A 24,933-nucleotide genomic window follows, 5' to 3' on the forward strand; every position below is an offset into this window, starting at 1 on the left:
TTCTTCTTTAACCTTGGAATGTGACAGCCCACAGTATGCTGAAGTAACACTTTGAGAAGACACCAGTGGCTTTCTTATTAAGATTAAAAAATAGTCTTTTCTCTGGCCTCTTTCTTCCGTGAGCCGCTCTTGAGACAGCTGTCCAATTCCTCATTCCCACCATTTTCTTGTTTCTCTGATCCGCAGCGGCATGTGCCTGGTTTATTCCTTCCTCCCCTCCCTTGTGCTCTTCTTGCTGTTCGTTGCTTTTTCTTCTCCTAACCAGTTAACTCTGGTGGTTCTCCAAGACGTGGTCTGGGCCCTCTGCTTATCTTGCTTTAAACTTGCTCTTCACTGAGGAGCACATCCACTTTCACCCTCCTCTGATTACCGATAAGTTTGTGTTGCTTCCGGGCTCTGGCTCTACCTTTTTTTTTTTTTTTTTTTTGCGGTACGCGGGCCTCTCACTGTTGTGGCCTCTCCCGTTGCGGAGCAACAGGCTCCGGATGCGCAGGCTCAGCGGCCATGGCTCACGGGCGCAGCCGCTCTGCGGCATGTGGGATCTTCCCAGACCGGGGCATGAACCCATGTCCCCTGCATCGGCAGGCGGACTCTCAACCACTGTGCCACCAGGGAAGCCCTGGTTCTACCTTTTGAATTGTGCCTTCCACACTTCTTCTTGGCTGTAATAGCTCTTCAAACTCAAGCATTCACAACCAGACCTGTTATTTTGTTATTTTCCCCTTCAGACCAAATATCCCCTTTTACTTCTCATCTCTGGTGGTTGTCCTGTGTATTCTCTGACCCTGTAGGCTGGAATCCTCAGAGCATCCCTTAACTCATCTTTCTCTCCTTTCTCCCATACCTTGCCATTCACCAGGTCTGGTTGATTTTTCTTTCCTAGTTGTCTTTGTGGTCTTAGAGGAAGGAAAGAAATTAGCATTTATTGTCTGCTTGGTGCTGCATTTTGGGCTAGGGAAATCATCTCATTGCATCCCCAGATCTTATGCGGTAGGTAGATCTTGTGTCCCTGGGTGCTCTGAGAGATCAAGGCACCTGCCCAGGACTGCCCAGGTGGGCAGCAGCAGAGACAGGAGTCTCGCCTGATGCCAGGGGTGCAGGCTCTCATCGCCTCACAAGACACCAGCTGCCCTTTTACTCTCGGCCTCTGCCCTTCCATTCGCCCTTCATGCTAATCTACTCTCAGCATTTCTCCTGTCACTCTTCTGCTCAAAAACCTTCAGTGGCTCCCGATTTCCCACCAGAGGCATAGCATTTTCATTTTGAATATGAAGACACTGAAGCCCAGAAGAAGGGAGAAAGTTGTCCCCAAGGATGTGGCTAGCAAGTAGTTGGCTGCGGTTTGAACTTCCAGAACTTCTGACTCTAAGTCTACCGTGCTGTGCTTCTCAGCCGTTGAAGATCTCCCGCCCAGTTCTCAAGGCCCCCCATCTCCCCACCTAACCTCATTTCCCACACTGACAGAACTCAGCTTCCAGGCCCTTTGTCCAGTTTCCTTCACCCTAACTCTGAAGCCACTAATTCTGGCCTCTTAGCCACCTTTGCTTATGTCCCTAACTTGCTGGGATGTTTTCCTCCCTTCCTTGTACCCATCTTAGCCCCTCACTTGCCTCAGGCCTCACCTCCTCCCAGAAACCTGCTTCACTTAGTTTTCATGGATCTCACTCCCTAAATTCCACACCACATAATTAATTACACACTTAATCATAGATTATTAATGATAGATTTGTCTTGTACTGTTTGCTGCTGTTTCCTATGTCAGAACCTCTTCTCCTCTGGGGACCGTGTCTTCTAGATTTGTTTTTCTACTTTACCTTGTTGGAGGAAGGAGGTGACTTAACTTCAAACAAGCACCTGGAAAGGAACCAAATCTTGGGTTGGTTTTGTCCCTCACGGTGCTTTGTAAGTGCTTGTCCATCAGTTGGGACCTTCTCTGGTGATGAGAATCTCCAGCTGCCCTTTCACTCCTGGATGATGCTGCGGACTCATTGGGGACGAGCCTCCCCAACTCCACCGTGGGGAAGTGGTGACAGGCCGTGCAGCGTGGCATCTGGAAGCGGGGGCTTTCACCTGCTGGTGGTGCCTGGTAACACCACAGAGTTTGCAGTAAAGAGGACGGAGTGAGAATTCTAGTGTTCCTCTGTGCGGAGGGCAGATGCCGAAGGGAAACAGAAGTTCATTCAGACCGGGAAGAAGGCCCAGTCTGGCGCCTGCCTACGTGGTTACTGCTGTCTTATTATTTGTGGCCCCCACCAGAGAGGCCATCTGCCTGACAGCCGTCCTCAGCCCTCTTTCTCTCCTTCAGGTGACCAGCCGTGAGTGGGGTAAGGGGAGAGTTAATAGGAGCTTTTACATTTTTATCTTTTTGTAATTTATAAAAACGTTCTTTTATTATTGAAGTTTTCACACACGCCAAAGTTGAGAAAACAGGACGATGGACCTTCTTTTTCCCAACACTCAGCTGTAACACTTACCAGTATTTTGTTGATCTTGTCTCCTCCCCTTGTAGCTTTGTTTTTTTGTTTTGTTGTTGTTTGTGGCCACCTAGCGCAGCATGTGGGATCTTAGCTCCCCGACCAGGGATCAAATCTGTGCCACCTGCAGTGGAAGCGTGGAGTCTTAACCACTGGACCGCCAGGGAAGTCCCTGTAGCTTTGTTTGTAAAAATACTGTACAGTTTGGTCTGGCCTTAATGGTTAGTGGTGTTATTTTTTTTTCCCTTAGCAATTTGTCCCTGTTGCTCAGAGCAGTGCAGGCAAATGGTTCTCAGGCCACTGTCCTGGCCCATGGGGCTGCCTGGCTCTGCCCATTCATTTGTTGTTTGTCTGTCTTTCTTTGATCCTGTTTCTCCACTTGCATTCGTGACATTCTGGTCAAGAGCCGGTTCCAGTGGTCTTTAATCAGAGGACTTTGGAAGCCTGTGAGGGTCTCTTTCGGTCATCAAGGTGACTGGGGGTGCTGCTACTGGCATTTAGGCTGGAGGCTGGCAGGGATCCAGGTGTGGGGACCTGGATGTGGGGATGTTCAACAGCCATAGCTGTGAGGGACCGTTCTGCATTGTGAACACCTGTTCCATCCACACTCGGTCATGCTGCTGGGCACGCCTAATGTACGATGTGGATTGGGGATTGCCTTTCTCTTCATGCCTTTTATAAACGCTTAAAAGTTTGATATAATCCATTTGTTGATCACCGTTGATTCATGTAATCAGGTGACTGTAACTAGCCTCTGGTCCTTTCTGAGGGTTCATCCTTGGTTGCAAACCCTTTGGTTGTTTTACTTGGGAAAATGGGGTATCTTGCAGCCTGTGCCCCAGCTTTCTCCTTGCCTGTCCCACGCCTTATCACTGGCATCCTGCCAGGCCCAGTGGAGAATGGGGATAGAGACAGTGACATTCAGCCGCAGGTCATTCACAGCTTTTGGTGCCCTGGGGCAGCTGAGAGGGAGGTTGTGGAAGATCAACCTTGAAGGGATTGTAAACTCCTGGGGGCAGTGCTTGGTGGCTATTCTCCTGCCTCTTCCGGCCATCAGCTTGCTGCTGCTGGGAAGGAAGCGCCCCTTAGCAGGCGGTAGCTGATTATCTCGGGTGCAGTCGGGAGCCGCTGCAGGCAGAACACGGAAAGTGACAGCTTCTGAGTTCTTTTTATTTTCAGTCTCACTCGAGATGGATGGCAGCCTTCCACTGTGGGAAATGAAATGTGTTCAGGCAACTTGGGCCCCAGGCGCAGATGAGAATGGGCTAATGGGCATGGAGGAAGGAGCGGGGCTGGAGGGGGAGAGGCACACTGTTAGTCATTACTAATCCGTGACAGCTGCCAGCCAGCCGCTGGCGATTAGCACCCTACTGCGCCTGGGACACAGGGCCTCTGGGCCTGTCCTTTCTGGAACACTCCAGGGCCCAAACTGTCTCAACTTGTGTGCTGTTCAAACCTCAAATCCGCATGGAAGATGCAATTGGTAACTTAATGCAGGATGAGGGAAGCCAGAGGCTGAGCTGTGTAGATGGTCCAGCCAACATGCTATGGGTATTGGTGAGGATTTCCCTGGCCTGGAACTCTGGATTATTCTAGCAAAGTGTTCTTGGTGTGTGAGATGATTTTCCATGGCACCCCATTACAGCAAGATCGAATTAGCGGATGAGGAAGGTTTTTCTCCTTTTTAACCCTTACCCATTCCTTTTGACGTGGCTTAGGAGAAGGTCTGAGTACAGTTTTAGTATGCCTCTAACACCTGCCTCTAACACCTGCCTCTAACACCTGCCAGTGTCCCTTTTCCTTTACAGAGTCTCAGGCATGCTACAGTATCCAGGTAGAATTTGACAATATTTTGTTTTTATTATATTCCTTTTTCTGGTTACCTTCCATATATGGCAAGTGATACTGGTTTTCATGTGTGCTAGTAATATGCAGTTTCCTTTTGAAATACATTTTCTGAAGGGGAAAAAAGAGGCTGTTAATTTAAGAAAACAATTGATATAACAGGTGATGTGCTGAGATGGCACAGCATCTTGAAGATGCTTTTCAAATGACTAAAGATCGGGAAATGCTGTTTTAATATTTTGCCTACGTGGTTTTTCTTTATGTTGAAGGCCAGGCCGGCAGTGTCAGCATGGGATGCTGAGTGTGGGCCCTGTAGTGCCGAGGCCATCGCCGTGATGGTCTGTGGTTTGTATGTCTCCCTCCACCCCCTTCTGTATTTATTTGTTCATTCAGCGGATACATTTTGAGTGCCTACTTTGTGCTGGATGCTGTGCTGTTTGCAGGCAAACAGGGGTGGTCCATGCTCTCTAATAGAAGAGACAAGATTGTAAAAACGTAGCTGGGATTCAGAGTGACGAGCGTACTCACGGAGGGAGGTGCTGCAGCCCTTGAACTGGTATTGTGAGCCACAGGGAGGTCGTGCTGAGTGGGTCAGGAGAGCTTCCCAGAGGAGGAGGTATTTGGGGTGGGTCCTAATGAGTAAGTAAAATGTAACCATTCATAGGTACTCAAGGCAGAGAAAGGGAATTCTAGGCAGAGGGGATGGCATGGATAAAAACATGAAGGCCTGAAGAAACATGGTGAGTTCAAGACCCTTGTGTATATTTGGCGTGGCTATAGTGTAGACAGTGCGCCTTAACTCTTACCACCAACCCTATGGGGTAGGTAATTAGGATTAGCCCCACTTTACACTTGAGGACACTGAGGCACGGACAGGATAGTAACTTGGCGAAGCAGAAGCTGAGGTTAGAGGCAGGCCTCCATTAGCTCAGAGAAGGTTTCCTGAGTTGTTCTGAAAAGCGTGCATTTGATCTTGAAGGCAGAGGGAGAAACTGAAGGTGATTAAACAGGGCAGACCTGGGTGAAATCTGCCTTTTCTAGAGATTGCTCTGGCAGTGTGCCCTCCACAAGTGAAGCATCACTTGAAGTTTGTTTCATAAGTGAACACTTGAATGCTTTGCTGTCAAGTTTGTTTTGAATCAAGCACCTAGTTATTTCCTAGTATGTGTCCCGCCCTCCCTCCACCCCATTGTAGCTTTTGTTGATGTTGTTTCTCTTCACTTGGTTGATGTTTAAGTGATTGATTCAGTTCATAGTGTTTGAACCTCACCTTAATGTCTAATAATCAAGATCAAACTTTCTTCCTAACACAGCAATATTGCACGGTAAGGCTGGCTCACAGTTGAGAGGAAATGCCAGCTCCAAGAAGGCAAAGGGCTGTAATTACTTAAAGTGACCTCATTTAAGAATTTTGAGTGACCGTTTGATGGTCAGAGTTCTGCATACATTGTATTTTATTTCTGTCCAGGTTTCCACTGGCTGAACACTTTGGTTATGAGCTGAGTGTCAAGGCCAAATATTGCATTTTGAAACTGAGAGTCAAACTAGCAATTTAAACTCCTGACTTTCCTACCTGTCTGTGAAATTCAGATAAATGAAATGGAAATCTAACAGGACTGCTGTGTTACGAAATACTGACCCTGCCTCTCCTTGTATAGAAATCTCTAAGGGAAAATCATTTTAGCGTATATAAATATATTACAAATATATATAACACACTTCCCCCCCCTTTTTTAGTCTTCCTTTCACTTTCTTGATTTGCCCCATTTGTGATTTCCCATTCAAATTAGACTTGTTTGAAACCAAGGGTCCCTTGAAGCGGCACTTGGGGTAATTTTGAAAATGAAACCTACCCCTTGAAAATACTTCAGCCTAGCTTGTCCACCTTCCTGTCTGTTTCTGCAGCTGGTGCTTCTCAGCACTTCCCCACGTCCTCTCTTCCCCTGGGGCCAGCTCCACTGTGGCTGCCTAGTTTAGGCTCTTGCCCTGATCACATTCCCCACCTCCTTTACCTGCAGAGGTGTCCTTCCTGACCCCTCGCTTTGGGAGCCCGAGAGTTCTCCTCCTCCGTCTCTGGCTGCGGTAGAGGATAGGGGCCCCCTCCCCTCAGAGCATAGGAGAGCGGGTGTCTGTGCAGACGCAGGCTGGCTGCCCAGGGCACTGACATGGGTTTGAGGCATAGGAGGACTCCAAAGCCTTGCTAACAAAGCTTGCATGCCCATGATCTAGTGGTACCAGAACTACTTCTACTGTCCCCCAGGATCCAAATTTGAGAACTGACTTTCAGCTTGCTCTGAATCAATCAATGGTAAAAGGCAGATCATAAAATCCTCAAGAACATGGATCATATGTATTATTTGGATGCTGTCTACCAATGCTCACTGGCTTTCATTCTTAATAATTGTTATTTTAAAAGGTTTCTCTTCTTATAAATATTTATTTATTGTAGCAAATTTAGGCAAAAAACAGTTAAAAAAGAAAAAGAAAGAAAAGAAAAAGAATAATCCCACTGCTCTCAAAAAAATAATCCCCGTTACTTTTTTGGTGTACATCCTTCTGCCATTTCTTATATACACAGGTGCATGCAGACATATGGGCTTATGTAAGACACTGTTTTGGAAGTTTGAGCTGCTTTTCAGTTAATACTTACTCTGATCATCATTCCAAGGCATTAAATATTCTCCTAGGATATCTTTTAAACGTCTGTAGAACATCTTTTGTATGAATGAACGGAAGTGTTTATTTAGGCAGTCCTTTCTGGTTGGACATTTATGTTGTTTCCAGTGTTCCTGCCACTCTTGATATAGCATTAAGGTGAGCTTTCTTGTAGCTATTGCCCACGACTCTGGAACATTTCCTAGGAAAAATTCCCTGAAGTGGAAGTGCTGGGTCAAGCTTTTTTTTTTTTGAAGCTTTTGGTGCATAATAATATTTACTTTTGTTTCTCTCTAGACACTACAACAACAGGAATGCAAACTTCTCTACAGCAGAAAAGAGGGTCAGAGGCAAGAGAATAAAAACAAAAATAGATATAAAAACATCCTGCCCTGTAAGTATCAATGTATTTCTCCATAATAGTCATTCTTGGAGGTTTTGATTCCCAGTGTCTCAGTAACTTTTCTGGGGGCCATGTGCTTTCTCAGCAGATCCAAGGCCTTAGCTTCTTTTAATTGTAAGTAGTTTCCAAAATAATCAGTTGTTTTGGGGATGGATGGCCTCATTCACTGAGTTCCTGTGATGTTGATTACGGAGTAAAATTGCCACTGGGAGGCTTAGTGTGTGGTTGTTTCCTTCTATTAATTAATTTTGTCTGCGTAGGAGAGATCATCTCAAGGCTTGCCATCTCCCAGGGTCTCACCGTCAGGCTCAAGGGTCCCAGGCTTGTGTCCTTGCTTTGCAGCGTCCAGCCCTTGGGTCTTGGGGACAGCACGCCTCCTTTCTGGGGCTCTGTTCCCTCATCTGGGGAACAGACGAGCTCCTCCTGGGGGTTCTTCCAACTGTTCCCTTCATCTTTTCCGACATCCCTCATCCCTTGAGCTCGAATTACTGGAGATTCAGGTGCATACCTATGCTTTGCTCAGAAGCAGACCTTGTGATATGCATAAAGCAGTACCTCCTTTAACACCCAGGTGCTGCCAGGTAGAGCCTGAGTTGAACTGTAGTGAAAAAGAGGCCCAGAAGGATGTAGGCCTTGGGTGAGGGTCCCAGAAATGCCATCACACAGTTGTGATAGCTCACCTCCCCTGAGTGCTGTCTCTGTGCCAGACTCTGAGTCCATATCTCACTTAATCCGTATCCCATGCACACAAAGCAGGAGTTCTTATTATCCCCATTTTAGGGACCATTTTAGCAAGGTCACAAGTGGGAGTGAGTGTGAGAACTGGTACTGGAGCCCCGAAAGTCACTGCTCTTAGCCCTGAGCTCTAATGCAGGGTCTCCAGAGTGGGCTGGGTAAGGCAGTCTGCCATGGGACAGGGAAGGAACATTTAGAACATCTCTTGATTTACATCTTTTATCTAAAAAAAAAAAAAAGAAAGTAAATTTTAAATCTGATGTGCACCTTGATGGCAGAGCGTGCATAATGTTTTTACCCAATTTAAAAATAAGCTTTGTGTGGGGCTTCCCTGGTGGCGCAGTGGTTGAGAGTCCGCCTGCCGATGCAGGGGACACGGGTTCGTGCCCTGGTCCGGGAAGACCCCACATGCCGCAGAGTGGCTGGGCCCGTGAGCCATGGCCGCTGAGCCTGCGTGTCCGGAGCCTGTGCTCCGCAACGGGAGAGGCCACAACAGTGAGAAGCCTGCGAACCGCAAAAAAAAAAAAAAGGCTTGTGTGTATCTATAATTGTATATATATTTCAGTGTTCAAAAACTTTATTATTGAAGTTTATTGACAGCATGATCAGATTGGAGAGCACTGCTGTAATGTCTCCTCAGGCCAGAGCTATTTTGTCAGATACTGTAAACCCATCCCATGTGTGCGCGCGCGCGCGTGTGTGTGTGTGTGTGTGTGGCATAGTCTTTCTGTATACATAGGTGCGCACACACAGTGTATATGTATATCACATCCATATAGATATTTTTAATGTGTGCAGGTGAGGATGGGAGAAAGTGGAGGCATTTCTAATACTGAGGAGAGACAATGAGGAATTTGTAGAGAATCATTTTGAGCCACAGCATGGTCCTAATGACGTTGGGGAAGCATTGCCCTCTTTATGTCTTAAGTTTTCATTTCTGCTCAAGAGGTCTAAATGGTACTCATTAGTAAGATGTGGGGATGTAGGGAAAGATGAAGGGAACAGTGGTATGCAGTATCTATTGATAAATAGAATATTATTGCCCTTTCCTCCCTTAAAGATCCCAATCAGATGTTTCTTCTGATTAACATCATATTCTTTAAAGATGGGGAGTCTGAAGCAAAAGAACATTATTCTAGTAAGACATACAACTTTATTACTATTTCTCAGTGTAAAATGCGTTGCTTCGGTAGAACACTCAGATTTTTTAAACATCAGTAATGTACTTTTGTATAAAATTTGGTCAGTAGATACTATCATCAGAATCCTGTTGTCTAGATACTGTATTTAATTCTACTTCATTAAAAAAACACCCTTTTTATTATGGAGAGTTTAAAATATATTCAAAAGTAGACAGAATAGTATAAAGAACCCACACGTACCCATCACCCAGCTCCAACAATTGTCAACTCCTGCCCAATCTTGATTCATCTATATTCTGATACACTTCTCTTCTCTCCCTGAATTGTTTTGAAGCAAATCTCAGACATCATGTCATTTACCTGTAGTTTACTCTTCCTCTAAAAAAACCCCCAAAAACAAAAATAACTTTTGTTTTGAAATAATTTTAGACTCACAAGAAGTTACAAAAATATATAGAGGGCTCCCATGTACCCTTTATCCAGCTTCTCCCAATGATAATATTCTATATATCCATAGTACATTATCAAAACCAGAGAACTGACATTGCTACTTTATTCTCTTAAAGAAAGCATTATGAGGCATCATATTCAGATTATTGTTTAGGATTTAGTTTTTAATGTTGTTTTATCATGAAATGAGCAAAACTTGGACTCGTTGAGGATGAACTGATTTGTCCTGAAGAGGTCTCAGTACCTTTGTGACCATGGTCTCTTTTTCTTCCAGTTGATCACACCAGGGTTGTCCTACACGATGGTGATCCCAATGAGCCTGTTTCAGATTACATCAATGCAAACATTATCATGGTAAACTTTGTTTCTCGTGGTGTTTTCTGACTGTATATTGCTAGCCAGTTTTTGTATTTTAAATCCTTCCTCATGGCCTGAGAGCAGTTTTCAAATGTTTGAAGTATTTTCTTCCTAAATTTCTAGCCTGAATTTGAAACCAAGTGCAACAACTCAAAGCCCAAAAAGAGTTACATTGCCACACAAGGCTGCCTGCAAAACACCGTGAATGACTTTTGGCGGATGGTATTTCAAGAGAACTCCCGAGTGATTGTCATGACAACAAAAGAAGTGGAGAGAGGAAAGGTATGCTATATACTCTACTTTTTTGAAGTATTGGACATGTCAGGTTGAACATGTTAAGAACTGAATAGGGACTTCCCTGGTGGCGCAGTGGTTAAGAATCCGCCTGCCAATGCAGGGGACACGGGTTCGAGCCCTGATCCAGGAAGATCCCACGTGCCGCAGAGCAGCTAAGCCTGTGCGCCACAACTACTTAGCCTGCGTTGTGGAGCCCATGTGCTGCAACTACTGAAGCCTGCGCGCCTAGAGCCCGTGCTCCACAACAAGAGAAGCAATCACAATGAGAAGCCCGCGCACCGCAACGAAGAGTAGTCCCTGCTCACCGCAACTAGAGAAAGCCCATGGGTAGCAACGAAGACCCAACACAACCAAAAATAAAATATAAATAAATTTATTTAAAAAAAAAAAGCTGAGTAAACACAGTAAGCTTACTCTGACCCTCTGGAAAAAAGGGAGTAGGAGAAATTTGATATGACGTACTTTGGTGTAGTTTTCTTTTTTTCTTCTTCTTAGGGTTCATGGAGCTTCTTGGGTCTGTGGGTTTATAGTTTTCTTCAAATTTGAATAACGTTTACTATTTCTTCACACATGAACTGCCAACCCACCCTGTCCTGGGATACCAATTACACATATATTAGGCTGTTTGAAGTTGTCCTATAGCTCACTGAGACTTTCTTCATTTATTTTCAGTTCACTTTTTTCCCTCTGTGTTTGGGATAAGTTGGATAAGTTTCTTTTGCTATACGTGTTTCAGTTCATCTTTTCTTCTGCAGTGTAGAGTCTGCTGTTCATCCTATCCAGTGTAATTTTCACAGTAGACATTGTCCTTTTCATTTAAGTTTTATTTGAGTCTTTTTAATATATCCTATGTCTCTCTCCTTAACATGTCCATCATTTACTGTACCTTTTGAACATATGGAATATATTTATAATAATTTTTTAAATGTCCTTGTTACTAATCCTATTATATATGTCATTTCATTTTTCCATTTTAGTGGTTTAAGGTAGGAGAGTAAATCCAGTTTCTGTTACCCCATTGTGTCCAGAAGCAGAGGTCATAAAGGGAGTGTAAGAAGGCCTGTCTGGTAACTTCAGGGGATTAGAGGACTAATCAATAAACATTGATTTCACTTGTCATGTGAACTATACTTAGGACTTCTAAGCATTTAAAAAATTAATTTGAACTATCCAGACAATATATTCAGATAAACGTTCAAACTCCTTACAATTAAAATTACCTTTGTCACCATCCCTTGTCCACCCAATTGTTCCCTCCTCCAACATAAACCCTCTTATCAGTTTGATGTGTATTCTTCTACACTGTCTTCTTGGCATTTGCATATGCACGTGTATAATAGGCATTATATACCTACATTTGCACATGTATCTGTATTTACATACATACACGCTCCTATAGAAGTATATAGTGCTATTTTCGGACAAGTACTGTATGAAAAAGTGCTGTCATACAGTAACTTTATTATGTATCTTGGTTTCTTTTCTCCCCACCTAATATATGTTCTAACTTCTTCTGTTAGTACATATTGGCCTATCTCATTCTTTTTAGTAATTGCATGGTATTCCATGGTATGGATGTACCACCATTTGTTTAACTGTCATATATTAGGCATTTAAATGTTTCAGTTATTGCTCTTATAAACAGTGCTGAAGTGAACAATCTTGTTCTTGCTTTTGTATGTGGTAAGTGTTTTTCTAGGTCAGATGTCAAGAAGAATTGCTAGGTCATAGGGGGTGTGCATGTTGTAAATTTAAAAAAATTTTTTTTAATTTTTCTTTTTTTCTCTTGTTTTTTTTCCATTTTTGAATTATTTTATTTTTTCTTGTTTATTTATTGTTTTTGCTTTTGCATGTTGTAAATTTTAATAAATTCTGCCAACTACCCTCTAGAGTGGTTGTCCCAGTGTACACTCCCCCCAAGCAACATATGCCTAGTACCCATCTCCCTGCACTCTTCATGACACTTCAGGTTTTTAAAAATTATAACATCCCACACCTATGGAGAAGCAGACAAATCTCACTGAGTGACAGCTCTGTGTGTTATCCCAAAGTGAACCCATCCATTGTGGATTTTTTAATATGGAAAAGTTCTCTGTTTTTGTTTGTGTTCTAGTCAAAGTTCTTTTTATTTAGATATACTTTAACTGGTTTATGTAAAAGTTGCATGGAATGTAGCAGTCATACCCTATAAAAAGACAGATGGGTGATTTTGGATTTTAGCCCTTCTAATGTAATTTTCATATCAGTTGTGAAAGGCAATGTGATTTTGTAAGATTTTTGTTGTTGTACTGCTAGTTGTTACACTTTTGAATACCTTTGAGGCCAGGTCTGGTCATTGTGAAACAAAGGCTTCCTCTAGCAGCTGCCTGCAGTAACAGTAGATGTTCTTGAATTAATGGACAAGTTAAAATGTCTTCATAGTTTTTGCTTCAGGTGAGTGTCACCTGCTCTAAGTATGGAAAGGAAAACTGAGCCCTCCGTCCTGCCTGTTGCCTGATTGCAGTTGTAGGAGGCCACCTGTTCTCAGAGGACTTGAGGGCTGTGAAGAGAGGGTTCTCGGGTCACTTCAGAGGGATCAGGATTGGTCCCTCTCAGAAGAGCTGCCAGAAACGCCTAGAATAGACAGACGTTGGGCCAAGTCACTCTGCCCCCAGCTCCTTACCTCCTTCTCCCAGCCTTTGTCTGTTTTCTCATTCTCCCTCTGTACTCTGCTGCTGGAGAGGAGGACATGATGGGCTTTCAGTCTCCCCGCGAGCGTTTCTGGTAACTTGTTCGCCTGTTATCCCCTCCAGTGCACAGAAGAAAAACCAGACTCTGAATTCCCTTTGATTCCTGGGCTTTAACTTAAAAGCTAAAGTATTAGCACTCACATTTTAGAATTTGTTTGCCAAGGTTTACATCAGAGTTTGGGAAACTGGGAGGAGGGCACAGTAGATTGCAGACATGCAGAGTCAGCTACAATGTTAGGAGTTGTGATTTAATTTGTCTCCTTTTGAGCGACCAGCAGTCCTCAGAATTGTTTGGAGAGTGGCAGCATTGCATACATTTAATAGTCAAAGTGTTTATTTGGGGATAATAAAAATTGTGTCAAATCTGTCAAAGAGGTTTTTGGATCTACAGGATCGTGGAGGGAAAGCTGAATTCAGAATAATACATAAAAGACCACATAAGCCATGCTAAGCAGAAAAGTAAACGCTGTCCATTAATTCTTCTGTTGACCTTTCCTCCTGCCATGTTTTTCTTCTTTCCCTCAGTCATTGACTGTGGGGATGTCTGCAGCTGCTCTCTGATTTCTCGTTTTATAACAGTGAATTTCTCTTGTCTCCCTAATGCACAAGGTAGATTTCTCTTGCTGATATTTGTGTCTTGGTTGTTGTTGAAAGTGAGTGGTGTGGGTGACTGCTCCCAGGAGAAAACAAGATGCAAAGGCATTCTCTGCCCAGGGCATATCACCAAAGATACGCAGACTCATCTCTCATTGAGCAAAATATCTTCCTCTTTGGCAGCCAGAATGATTCCCTTGGTGCCATATTCTCCAATCTGCCTGCTCTGAAGCCAGCAGCTATTGCAGGCTTGGCGTTCCCAGGCACCCAGTTAAGCGAAGGTGACGTGTGTAGCAGGTATCAGATGGATCTGGATATAGAAAAAGCAGCTGGTTCAAAACCCCATCAGCTGCCTTTCTGTGCTGGAGTTATTCACACTTGGGTTAGATAAGGCGGGGAGACCTCCTACACTGGCACGGAAATGGACCAGACAGTCTGGCTCGTTGGGCAGCCCATCCACCTCCAGAGCCCCTGCTTGCCTTCCCTGCACAGTGACTGGTAGATCTCTGGAATTCAGAACTGAGTGCATGCTAGGCAGCACACTCATACTGGGTAGTCCCCTTCTTTCTGCCTCTTTGGTTCTTTAGAGAGAAATAAACAAACACTGACTGTCCTTGGACCTGTGGCTTAAATTAGACAATTTTGCAACAGCGGCTTTCTCTTCACACTTCTCCCTGGTTCTCCACACACCTGCTTTTCTTTTTGAATTCTTCTTTCCTTCTTTCAAAACCCAACAGTTAGATACCAGACAGGCCGTTTTCCATGTTAGTGGTCATCAAGGAAGACTTGAATGTTGGTTTTCTTTTGGTTTCGGCTTTCATGTCAGAGTTCACAGAGATTAACTGTCTTTTCTCTGATCCCTTCCAGAGTAAATGTGTCAAATACTGGCCTGATGAGTATGCGCTAAAAGAATACGGGGTCATGCGCGTTAGGAACGTCAAAGAAAGTGCTGCTCATGACTATACGTTAAGAGAACTTAAACTTTCGAAGGTTGGACAAGTAAGTATATTGTCGTACTTTAGAGACTTTGGTAACTGCGCGTGGTGTGCACTAATCCAGGGTCGTGCGGTTACTCCTGTCTGCATACCTTCAGGCATTCGTTCACTCACTGAGTAACATCCATCTATCAGGTGCCTTCTATGTGCCAGGCACCGTCAAGGTACTACTGATACATCGCAAACCAGACCGGCACAGTCCCTGCCCCCACAGAGCCTAGGGAGGTGGAAGGTTAAGGAGTAAATAACCAACTAAGCTTTCCGATTGTGCTCCAGCTGTGAAAGCCACAGGATGGTATGTTAGAGAGTGACTGGGTACCTGAGATGGAGTAAACAGGGAGGGCTTCTCTGAGGGGGTGCCACGCAAGCTGAGACCTGAAGGTGGAGCAGCATCCAGAGGGTCAGGAGAGGAGTGTTCTAAGCGGAGGGAGCAGTGAGTGCAAAGGCCCTGAGGCCTATTCGGTGACCAAATTCCATGGCATCAGCTTTTAATTGCTTGTAGTTCAGGTTTGTCCCTGGGGTGACTAACTTTGAATCCAACAAGATTTGGATTCATTATAATTGCATGTTGAGAGGGGCTTACTTTTTCAAAGTCCTTTGGGGACACAAAGGTAAGCGAAATCGCCTTTGTCCCCAGGGAATTGCAGTCATGTAGCCGAGAGAAGCCACGTATGCAAAGTCCTGTGCTGTCGAGCAGACACCGGCTGTCACACCCGTCTAAGGTGCTGGAGTTCTGCCGAGGCTGGGCTTCCAGCCGGGGCATCAGGGAGACCGTCTCAGAAGAGGGTGGGCCTTTAGGTCGGGGTCTCTGTGGGAGAAGATGGTGGAGAGAGGGCCTCCCAGATGAAGTGTCATCGTCAGCCAGGGTTCTGAAGTGCCAACGTCAAGGAAATGGGGTTTACAGGGAATGAAGGCAAGTGGGGAATTGAGGGAGTAAACGGGTTGAGAGAGGTTGGGACCAAGTTGGGAAGAGCCTTAACTCTCACGTGAAGAAATGTAAATTTTAGGGACTTCCCTTTTGGTCCAGGGGTTAGGACTCTGTGCTTCCATTGTAGAGGGCCCGGGTTCGATCCCTGGTTGGGGAACTAAGATCCCACATGCCGCAGGCATGGCCAAAAAAAAAAAAAAAAGAAATGTAAATTTTATTCATTGGCTGGTGTTGGACCCGTGACGGTTCTTGTGCCAAGTGGACACATGTGGAGACAGGTGCCAGGAAGGTGTCCTACAGCCCCCCGAGGGAAGAGTGGGATGGAGTGACTCCAGTGGCCAGGACGCCTGTAACCAGGAGGGCTCCGCAGAGGTCTAGGTCTGATGGCCTCTCTCCACGTTTTGCTTCTTTTTCCTTCCTTTGGAAATGAATATGATACAAAATGCCAGAATAAACTCTAGAAGAGAAGCGAGGGATGTGAGAGACCCCTTGGGGGGGTGAAGTCTGTAGGGTGTGTAGGGATAGTTTGGCTATTGGAGGAGGAGGCGGAATCAGACGTCGTAGGGTTTTGAGTCTGAGTGGACGGTGGCACTGTGGCAGAGGTCTGAAAAGCTGGAAGATGTACAGGATGGTAGGGCTTGAATCGTTTGGGTAAAAGATGGTAGGGGCAATGGAAAGAAGGGGACTGACTGGAGATAATTGTGGATGTAAATGTGAAGGGGTTTGATGATGGTGTGAATGAGGGGCGAGGGCTGCAGCAGATTTGAGGAGGGAGGGAGGATGAAGCGCAACCTGCTGGACACGTAAAGTTTGAGATGCCTTTGAGACGTCAACGCGAGGATGCCAGGGAGGCAAGGGTGGAGGCTGGATGAGGAGGGGCGTGGGATCTAAAGCGTCGTGGATGGGTTGGTTTTGATCGATGGGGGTAGCACTTCTTGGCCACAGGAGGGAAAGAGGAGAAGATGGCCACAGATATAGGGAGGGGAGCTGACAGGGATTTGCTCTAAATTCTCTATCAGGCCTGAGGCAAGGCCATCCATTGACATTCAAAGGGAATAAGAAGAGGCAAAATGTTTGAGGAAAGTAGGGAAAGGATGAAATAGTCATTGTGTAGCAAAGCAAGAAATCCAGTAAATTTCTGGGCAGTGCTGAGTGCCCATTGAGGTGGTGAAGATGAACATTCAGTGATACCAGTCACCTGGTGTGAGTTTTCTCCAAGGACACTCTGTTCCTTGGGTACAAAACAGAGAAAGTGGGTGGTTAGGTTCGTCCAGCCTTGGGGCTTTGCTGGGGCGGGGCGGGGTGTGTGTGTTTGTGTGTGCAGTGGATGGAGAGAGGGTGGAGGGAGTGGAGGTCTGTGTTGGAGAGTGGCTGTGAGGAGAGTGCATGGAATCTGAGCTGGGCAAGCCAGCAGCAAGGGCAGGAGAAGGCAGGCAGAGGGTGGATGGAGGGGCTCAGTGGTCTGGTGAGTTCCATGAGGTGGTCGGGGGACTGAAGTGAGCTGGAAGCCTTGGCAGTTGTGGTCCAGGGTGGGATGTCAAACTTCTGATGTCAGCGGGGGTGCAGTTGTGGGGAGAGGGTGGAGGTTCAATTGCAGAGACTGAGAGAGGAGTTGTCCAGCAGAAATGAGACAGATTTAGAGGACATCGGACAAAGATTCCAGATAGGTTTTTCTTCAGGTTTAGTGATAAACTACCCATCTTCTCATCATCAGGTGTTTCTCAGTAGCAGGTGGATTTTTCTTCAGTTTTAGTGATAAACCATCCATCTTCTTGTTATCAGAGATTTGGGAGGAGCAGGTACGGGAAATGTTGGCGTTTGGGTTTGTGTTTTGCACCCTCGGATGCAGGGGCTGACATGGGACCAATCAATTCTCCAGAATTGATGGTCACAGATTATCTGCTGTTTTGTAGAGCTCATTCCATGTTTTCTAAAGTGCTATCACATGATCTCATATAAGCCTCCTGATTGCTTGGGAAGGAGGGGTGGGAGCAGAGACCTTAGTGGCCATTTACGAAGGACGAGGAGCAAGGATGCTCCGGGCGCTGGATCTCTCTCGTTCCCTGTCCTTTCTGTGACCCTGGTAGCCCCCTGATCTTTAGCTCACTGGTAACATCCAGAAAAATCTTTTTCTGGCTCAGCAAATTAAATGCACATAATTCAAGAAAGGATCTTGATTGTGGTTCAGATTCCCTGGATGTTCTGAAGGTTACTGGTGGTGGACACTGGTCTAGTTATACTCTCTCTCTCTTTTTTTAAATCCCCTTTAAAAATGTTACTTAGCTTGGATTGTCTCCAGATATGTCGGAAGAAGATGTAGTGACGAATAGTGCCGTTACAGTGATCTAATCTGGGTAGACCCAGAACACGATGCTTTTTGGTTTTTTGTGGTCTTGGTACCCTTGTTGACCTTTATTAATGTCAGTCCTCAGAAGAGCACCAGTGTGCTGAGTCTCTTAACTGTCTCCTGCGCAGTGGCTGTGTGTTTAATTGACGTTGTTTAGTCCTCACAATGGTATTGTGACTGAGAGGTTCTTATCTCCATGGGCAAATGAAGAAGTTGAGGCTTAGAGATGTACAGGGGCCGCAGTGAGTGTGAATCCTGAAGTTTGGGCCTAAGTCCACCCATCTGATTGCAAAGCCTGTCTTCTTATCTGCTTTGCAGCAAACAGAGGTTTAAATATCATATTATAATAAAAGTGTGTGTTGCGGGGGGGAGGAGGGCCAGGTACAAAAAGACAAAGAGGAACAAGTGCTTGAGGGAATACCCGTTTTCTCATCTGGTGGGAGGAGAGCCCTGAGTCCCAGAGGCCTCAGTTGCCTCCCAGGTAGAGCTGCACTTGGATGAGGAGGGTCAGGGACCTCATCTGCCCCTGGCTGAGGATTCAGAGACCGATTCAGGCTGTAGTTTCCTGAAGAACAAATAGCTGTACAAGACGTCTTGGTTCTTATGGCAGAGGCCAAGGGTTGCCTCCAGGATTGCTCAGCCAGACCCAAAAGGAGGAGAGATCTGGGAAACTCGTGCAGGGGACCTGTAAACAGTGTGTGAGGAGGCTCTGTGCGGGCCTGGTCCCCTGGCTCACGTAGGATCTGGGAAAGATGGGGACCAGACGAGTCCTCAACCCCTTGATTTATTTAATTCTTTTCTGGTTTTTCTTGGCTCTACTCCAGGGGAATACGGAGAGAACGGTCTGGCAATACCACTTTCGGACCTGGCCGGACCACGGAGTGCCCAGTGACCCCGGGGGCGTGCTGGACTTCCTGGAGGAGGTCCACCATAAGCAGGAGAGCATCACGGACGCGGGGCCTGTGGTGGTTCACTGCAGGTGACCAACCCTCCCACCTCTAGGGCCCTTGCCTGTCCCGTGTCCTGATGTCCAGGGGGCTTGTTTTTACCTGCCCATCCCCAGCTCTTTAACTGAGAGAAAAATTTAATCTCTGTTTGAGGCATTAAGGGACCACTTTGACCCAAAGTACATTTCTTCTAGATCCTACGGGACCACCGTGTACCTGGGGGTGGTGGGGCACAGGGTGGTAAACAGTCCTTATTCTCAAGGAGCCCTTAGTCTGGTAATGTTTGCTTGGTTTTCTTTGTTAATATAATAATTTAGGATTCATCTCTTTGATTGTGCTTCTGTTCTCTTTTTCCATGGAAATAAGGTATGTTTTTTCCCCTGACAATATACTTGTTTGCTTCAGAAGATTCGGACCGCTCCCCATCCAGGCTTCTAGAAGCCAGGCCCATGGCCTCTGCAGCAGAGTTTGCAGGCTGCTGGTGCCCAAGCTTAGGTTTCATGATTATACTGGGGAAAGTTTGGTTTCCTAAATCTCTTTCATATGCAAGTAGATGTGTGTGAAACGTTGTTTATTCAGTTCTTTAAAAGCTCCCTTTTATTGAGCACTTGCTCTATACCAGCATCTGAGCTCAGTGCTTTTTCATCCGTTACTCATATTTGATCCTCACAACAACCTATTTCACAGATGAGGAAACTGAGGGTCAGAGAGGTTAAGGGAGTGGCCTCAGGCACATTGTGCTGGAGAAGCTGGACTCCAAGTGTAGGATGGACTGAGTCCAAAGCCCCGTGCTCTTTGCTAATATATTTGCAAATATAAATGGACAATCTAATAAACACTCCCAAGAGCAGACATTGTTTCTGTTAATATTAATAGCTTGGTTTTGCATATAAAACCCTCATGAATGACTCCGTTGTCCTCGCTCTTCATCCTTCTGCCCACAGTGCTGGAATTGGCCGAACAGGGACGTTCATTGTGATTGATATTCTTATTGACATCATCAGAGAGAAAGGTAGGTCATCTGGAGGACAAGAAGCTACAGTTCCTGTTTTCAGTTTATGGAAGGAAAGTACTAGTGAAAGTAGCCTGTAGAAGAGAATTGAATGTTAAAATATTTTCACAAAAATCTAGGCCGGAGACTTCAGCTTTCAGTATGTTTGCCAGAGAACCGAAGTGATGCTGTTTGAGCTTTTGGCATAAAACAAAGCCTAGGAGCTGTGGGTGCCACTGCTCTGGTCTTTTGTTGAACATGCAGCTGCCTTGCTAATGGTATGGGACGGTGCTGTTGGAACGTGAGGGACCCCTCACTGCTGACCCTTTACGCTGTAATCTTCTAGGATCCTTGGTATTGGTCAGAAGGCCAGTGCTGTAGCCCTTGGAACATGTTCGGTTAGAACATTAAAGACTAAGTTTGCTTTATCTCTGAGTCTGCTAACAGTTGTGCATTAAACCACTTCACATTGTCTCTGCAGTTTATCCTGATACTCCATGGTGCTTGCTTTGTAGGTGTCGACTGTGACATTGACGTTCCCAAAACCATTCAGATGGTGCGGTCTCAGAGGTCAGGGATGGTCCAGACAGAAGCACAGTACCGATTCATCTATATGGCCGTCCAGCATTATATTGAAACACTACAGCGCAGGATTGAAGAAGAGCAGGTACCAAGCCTAGAAGGCTGGCGTGTGGATTTTCAGTGGTTTTCTCTGGGCAGCTTGGATATGCTCTCCTTCCATGCAAAAGGACAGGCTCTGATAGATAACTGTCTTTCTTGAAAGTGAAACAAGTTCCCAACCAGGAAGGGCCTCTCTGGAAACGAATTATTCCCTACTTCACAGCTCTGATTTTTCAGTATGGAGTAGCTCAGGAAGGGGCACCAGGCCTGACAGATTGGGGAAACAGCCACAGAAAAATTGGGATTTTCCCAGGCTCACACGGCAAGCTTAGGACGCAAAGCCTCAAAGTTTCCAGCCTGTTCCACTTTTGGTCCAGGCGATATTCATCCTGATTCCATCTCTTAAATGAACGCCTCACTCTTAATAGCACATGGGGGTTTGAACCACCAATTTGGTCGAGTTGGAAACAGTAAAATTTCAATTTTAATAAGCCATGCATAATGAAGAACAATGTGGCATTGGTGCCTTTCCATTGGAAGCTATTCATAACAGACACAAAGCTGAGTTAAAGAGGATTGAGGAGACTGCTCTTTCCGGAGCTTAGGCTTATCTCCCTCCCCAGCCCCAGCCCCAGCCCCAGCCCCATTGCTGTGCTGCAGACTGGATGGTGTCTAAACATCAACAGGGTTTGCCTGCTTTACCCTGTTTATTGCCTTCCAGAAAACTCAGTTTCTCAAAATAGGACCTGCCACCTAATTGAAAGATTTCTAGCCCAGCAGCATAGCAGCCACGTTATCAAAGTGTGGTTAGCCAAAGTTAGTTAGTTAGTTTAGTAGGTTCTCAGTCCACACAGAAATACTCACTAGATTGTTTCCTTGTACAAAAACATCTTCAGAAGCAGTGTGTGTATAGAAAGCTACCGCCAAATAGTTAACAAGCTACTGGTTTTGAACTTTACTGCTTTAAGTCTGACTTTGTGTTATTGTAAGTGCTATGAACTGTTTAGATGGTTACTGTAGGCTATTTTATATTTGTCTTCCAGTTATATTAATTTGGGCCAGGAATACTTAAAGCATAAAGCTGCCCAAAGAGAAGGACTCCTAATAAATACAAGAGAGGATAGTACAGTTGGTACAAATGGGAAGTTATTCGGGAATATCTTGAAGAACATAATGTAGTCTTGTTCAGAAAAGCTGGGGGGAAAGCTCTCTATTTCACTCAGAAGCTTTGGTCTTTCTTCTTGTTTTGGAGAATTTAGGGACTTTCCCTCCCAGCTTTTCTGGCACTTCAGATCTTCCCATTACCATATATGGTCCCTCTGACCCTGAATTTGAAGTTGTAATTTGGATTTAGGAACTACTTAAAAAAAAACACAAAAAACCTTTATTGCTGCTCTTTTATTGGAGGTGAGGGGTAGGAGAGGTAGAATGTAGACAGAATGTAGTCTACAGAATGTAGACGATAGAAACTGAATGTCCCTGGTAATCCCATCCCAAGAGTACTAGAATGCATGCATGCATTCATCCACTCAGCCAATACTTTTTTGGTGCCAATATGTGTCAGCACATGAACTACTGTTTGGTATATGAGCCTTTGGATTTATGTAGCCTAAATATATGTAGGCTTAGATTATATTTATTTTTAAAAATTAGATCCTATAATATGTTGTTTTCTGCATTGTATTGTTTGATTCAGTGTAGGAACTTGCTACTTGATTTAGTGGTAAAGTAAGAAGTACTTTATTTTAGCAGAAGGTTTAAGTGGCAGACTTAAGAACATGAAAACCGGGCTTCCCTGGTGGCACAGTGGTTGAGAGTCTGCCTGCCGATGCAGGGGACACGGGTTCGTGCCCCGGTCCGCGAAGATCCCACATGCCACGGAGCGGCTGGGCCCGTGAGCTATGGCCGCTGAGCCTGCGCGTCCGGAGCCTGTGCTCCGCAACGGGAGAGGCCACAACAGTGAGAGGGCCGAAAAAAAAAGAACATTAAAACCACCTGATTTTTAAATTAAGCAAAAGAACAAAACTCATTTAGGATAATTAATATTTTGAAATACAGTCATTTCCAAAATTATGAAGCATTAAGGACCTTTGGGAGTGGAAGAATGTGCTACAGAGGGATAAATGAAAAAAAGAAAAGGCAGTAGAGAAACAGACAGCATTGGAAGGAGGAAATGCAGAAACAGGTGGGAATCTAGAGGAAATGCAAATGAACAAGACTGAGAAAATTCTCAGCTCTTTATAAATGGATCTTCTCACACTCTGCTGTTTACTTGGAAGTAGATTTCTTTTGTTAACTTCCATTTCAGAATTAAAACAATTTTTTTTTTACTTGCAGAAACAGTATAATGGAATTCCCTTCACCGACCTTTCCTGACTGTTAACATTTTAACACATTTACTTTATCACTGATTCATAGTCTCTCTCTCTCTCCATATGTATATACACACACACACATATATAAATAACTTCATATATACCTATATAATTTTTTAAATGAAATGTTTGTAGGTTGCAAACATTAATGTCCCTTTGCCTCCAAATACTCTGATGTGTATTTCCTAGAAATAAGGACATTCTCTTATATAACCATAGTAAAATTATCAAAATCAGGAAATTAGCACTGATACAGTAACTATTTTCGAATCTATAGACCGTGTTCAGATTTTGCCAATTTGTCCTACTAATATCCTTCGTGTGGTTCAGGGTCACGTGGTGCATTTAGTTGTCATGTATTTTTAGTCTCCTTTAATCTGGAGCAGTATTCAATCTTTATCTTTCATGACCTTGACATTTTTGAAGAGTTCAGACCAGTTGCTTGGTAGAGTGCTCCTCAGTTTGGATTTGTATGATGTGTTCTCTTGATGAGATTCAGGTCATGCATTTTTGACAGGATGGTCGCAGAAGTGATGCTGTGTCCTTCCTGGTACATCACATCATGAGCTCCCTCTTGGTTTGTTTCACTCCTGGCGGTGTTAACTTTGATCACTTGATTAAGGTGTTGTCTGTCTGATTTCTCCACTGTTACGTTGCTGTCTTTCCCTTTTTAATTAATATCTTGTAGGTAGATACAAGAAACTATATAAATGAACAATTTTTCATCATACTTTTTGCCTACCAGTTTTATATTCATTCACGATTCTTGCCAGGAAAAATTACCACTGTGACATTTGCCCAATGGTGATTTTCTCTTTTCACCATTCCCTTTTCATTTATTAGATGGAAGCCTACTATAAGAAATAGCTTTCCCATCTTCCTTATTTATTTATTCATTCATTTATTTATGTCAGAATGGGTTATAGTCCATTACTGTTACTTATTCTGTTGCTTAAACTGTCCCAAATTTACCTAGTGGGAACCTTTGCGAGTTGGTTCCTGTGTTTTTTTGATATGTTCCCATTTTTGATTACTTCCTTACTCTTTTTGACACCACAAGATGATCTAGGTTCATCTTGTACTTTCCCAGCCAGTTTTCTGAGGAGCCCTGATGCTTCTTACTGAAGAGTGGTATTTCAAAGCCAAGATCTGGATACTGGGTATGTTTGTTTGTACTGGTATAATATTCTTTGAATTGCTAATTAGCAAATTAATTACTCCTCTTGTCTAGCTCTCTCTATATAATCCCTCTCTCTCTCTCTCTCTCTCTCATATATATATGTGTGCGTGTGTGTGCGCGTGCGCACGCGTGTGTGTGTGTATATATATATATACACACACACACACATATATGCATGAGGCCATGTCTGCATTTGTCCTATTTTATTTGTTTCCCTAGCCTTGTGCTTCTTCACATATCTTCCATAATCTCCTTGGTTCAATAAAAAGGTGTTCTCACATTTGTTCATTTGTTTATTCATTCCTGCATTAATTAAAGTCAGTTGTATTATGTGCCAGGCACTGTGCCAGATCCTGGAAATATAAGTAGTCATGTTCCTGAAATGGAAATAAATCCGTACGATGGAGCAGAAGGAGTTAGAGGGAGAGCATGGGGCGTGTTGGGTGAGATTAGAAAAGTCAGCAGAGGCCAGATTTCGAGGGGGCGGGTCTTGCAGGCCATATTGAGGACTTAAAACTTTATCCTAAGGAAAATGGGAAATCACTGAGGATTTTGAAGCAGGGGAGTGACATAAAAAGATCCTCAGGTCTTCCCTGGTGGCACAGTGGTTAAGAATCCCCCTGCCAATGCAGGGGACATAGGTTTGATCCCTGCTCCGGGAAGATCCCACATGCCGTGGAGCAGCTAAGCCCATGCGCCACAACTACTGACGCTGCACTCTAGAGACCTCGAGCCACAACTACTGAGCCCGCGTGCCACAGTTACTGAAACCCACGCGCCTAGAGTCCGTGCTCCGCAACAAGAGAAGCCACCGCAGTGAGAAGCCTGTGCAGTGCAACGAAGAGTAGCCCCCGCTCACCACAACTAG

General features: G+C 44.7%; 1 protein-coding gene across 2 annotated transcripts in view; it reads left to right on the top strand.

The window, feature by feature from the left end:
• Positions 1-24,933, top strand: part of PTPN11 (protein tyrosine phosphatase non-receptor type 11) — a 75,920-nt gene that overhangs the window by 40,266 nt on the left and 10,721 nt on the right. Inside the window, exons 7-13 of one of the 2 annotated variants that reach the window (XM_082853289.1) lie at positions 7,272-7,368; positions 9,979-10,058; positions 10,185-10,343; positions 14,549-14,680; positions 18,764-18,930; positions 19,843-19,910; positions 20,405-20,556. In XM_082853289.1, coding sequence (XP_082709415.1) covers positions 7,272-7,368; positions 9,979-10,058; positions 10,185-10,343; positions 14,549-14,680; positions 18,764-18,930; positions 19,843-19,910; positions 20,405-20,556 — 855 coding nt within the window. The remainder of the gene's footprint in view (positions 1-7,271; positions 7,369-9,978; positions 10,059-10,184; positions 10,344-14,548; positions 14,681-18,763; positions 18,931-19,842; positions 19,911-20,404; positions 20,557-24,933) is intronic. The other variant, XM_082853290.1, reaches the window with a different exon arrangement.

This window comes from Leucopleurus acutus, assembly GCF_964270905.1.
Source record: "Leucopleurus acutus genome assembly, chromosome: 13".
Taxonomy (NCBI): Eukaryota; Metazoa; Chordata; class Mammalia; order Artiodactyla; family Delphinidae; genus Leucopleurus; species Leucopleurus acutus.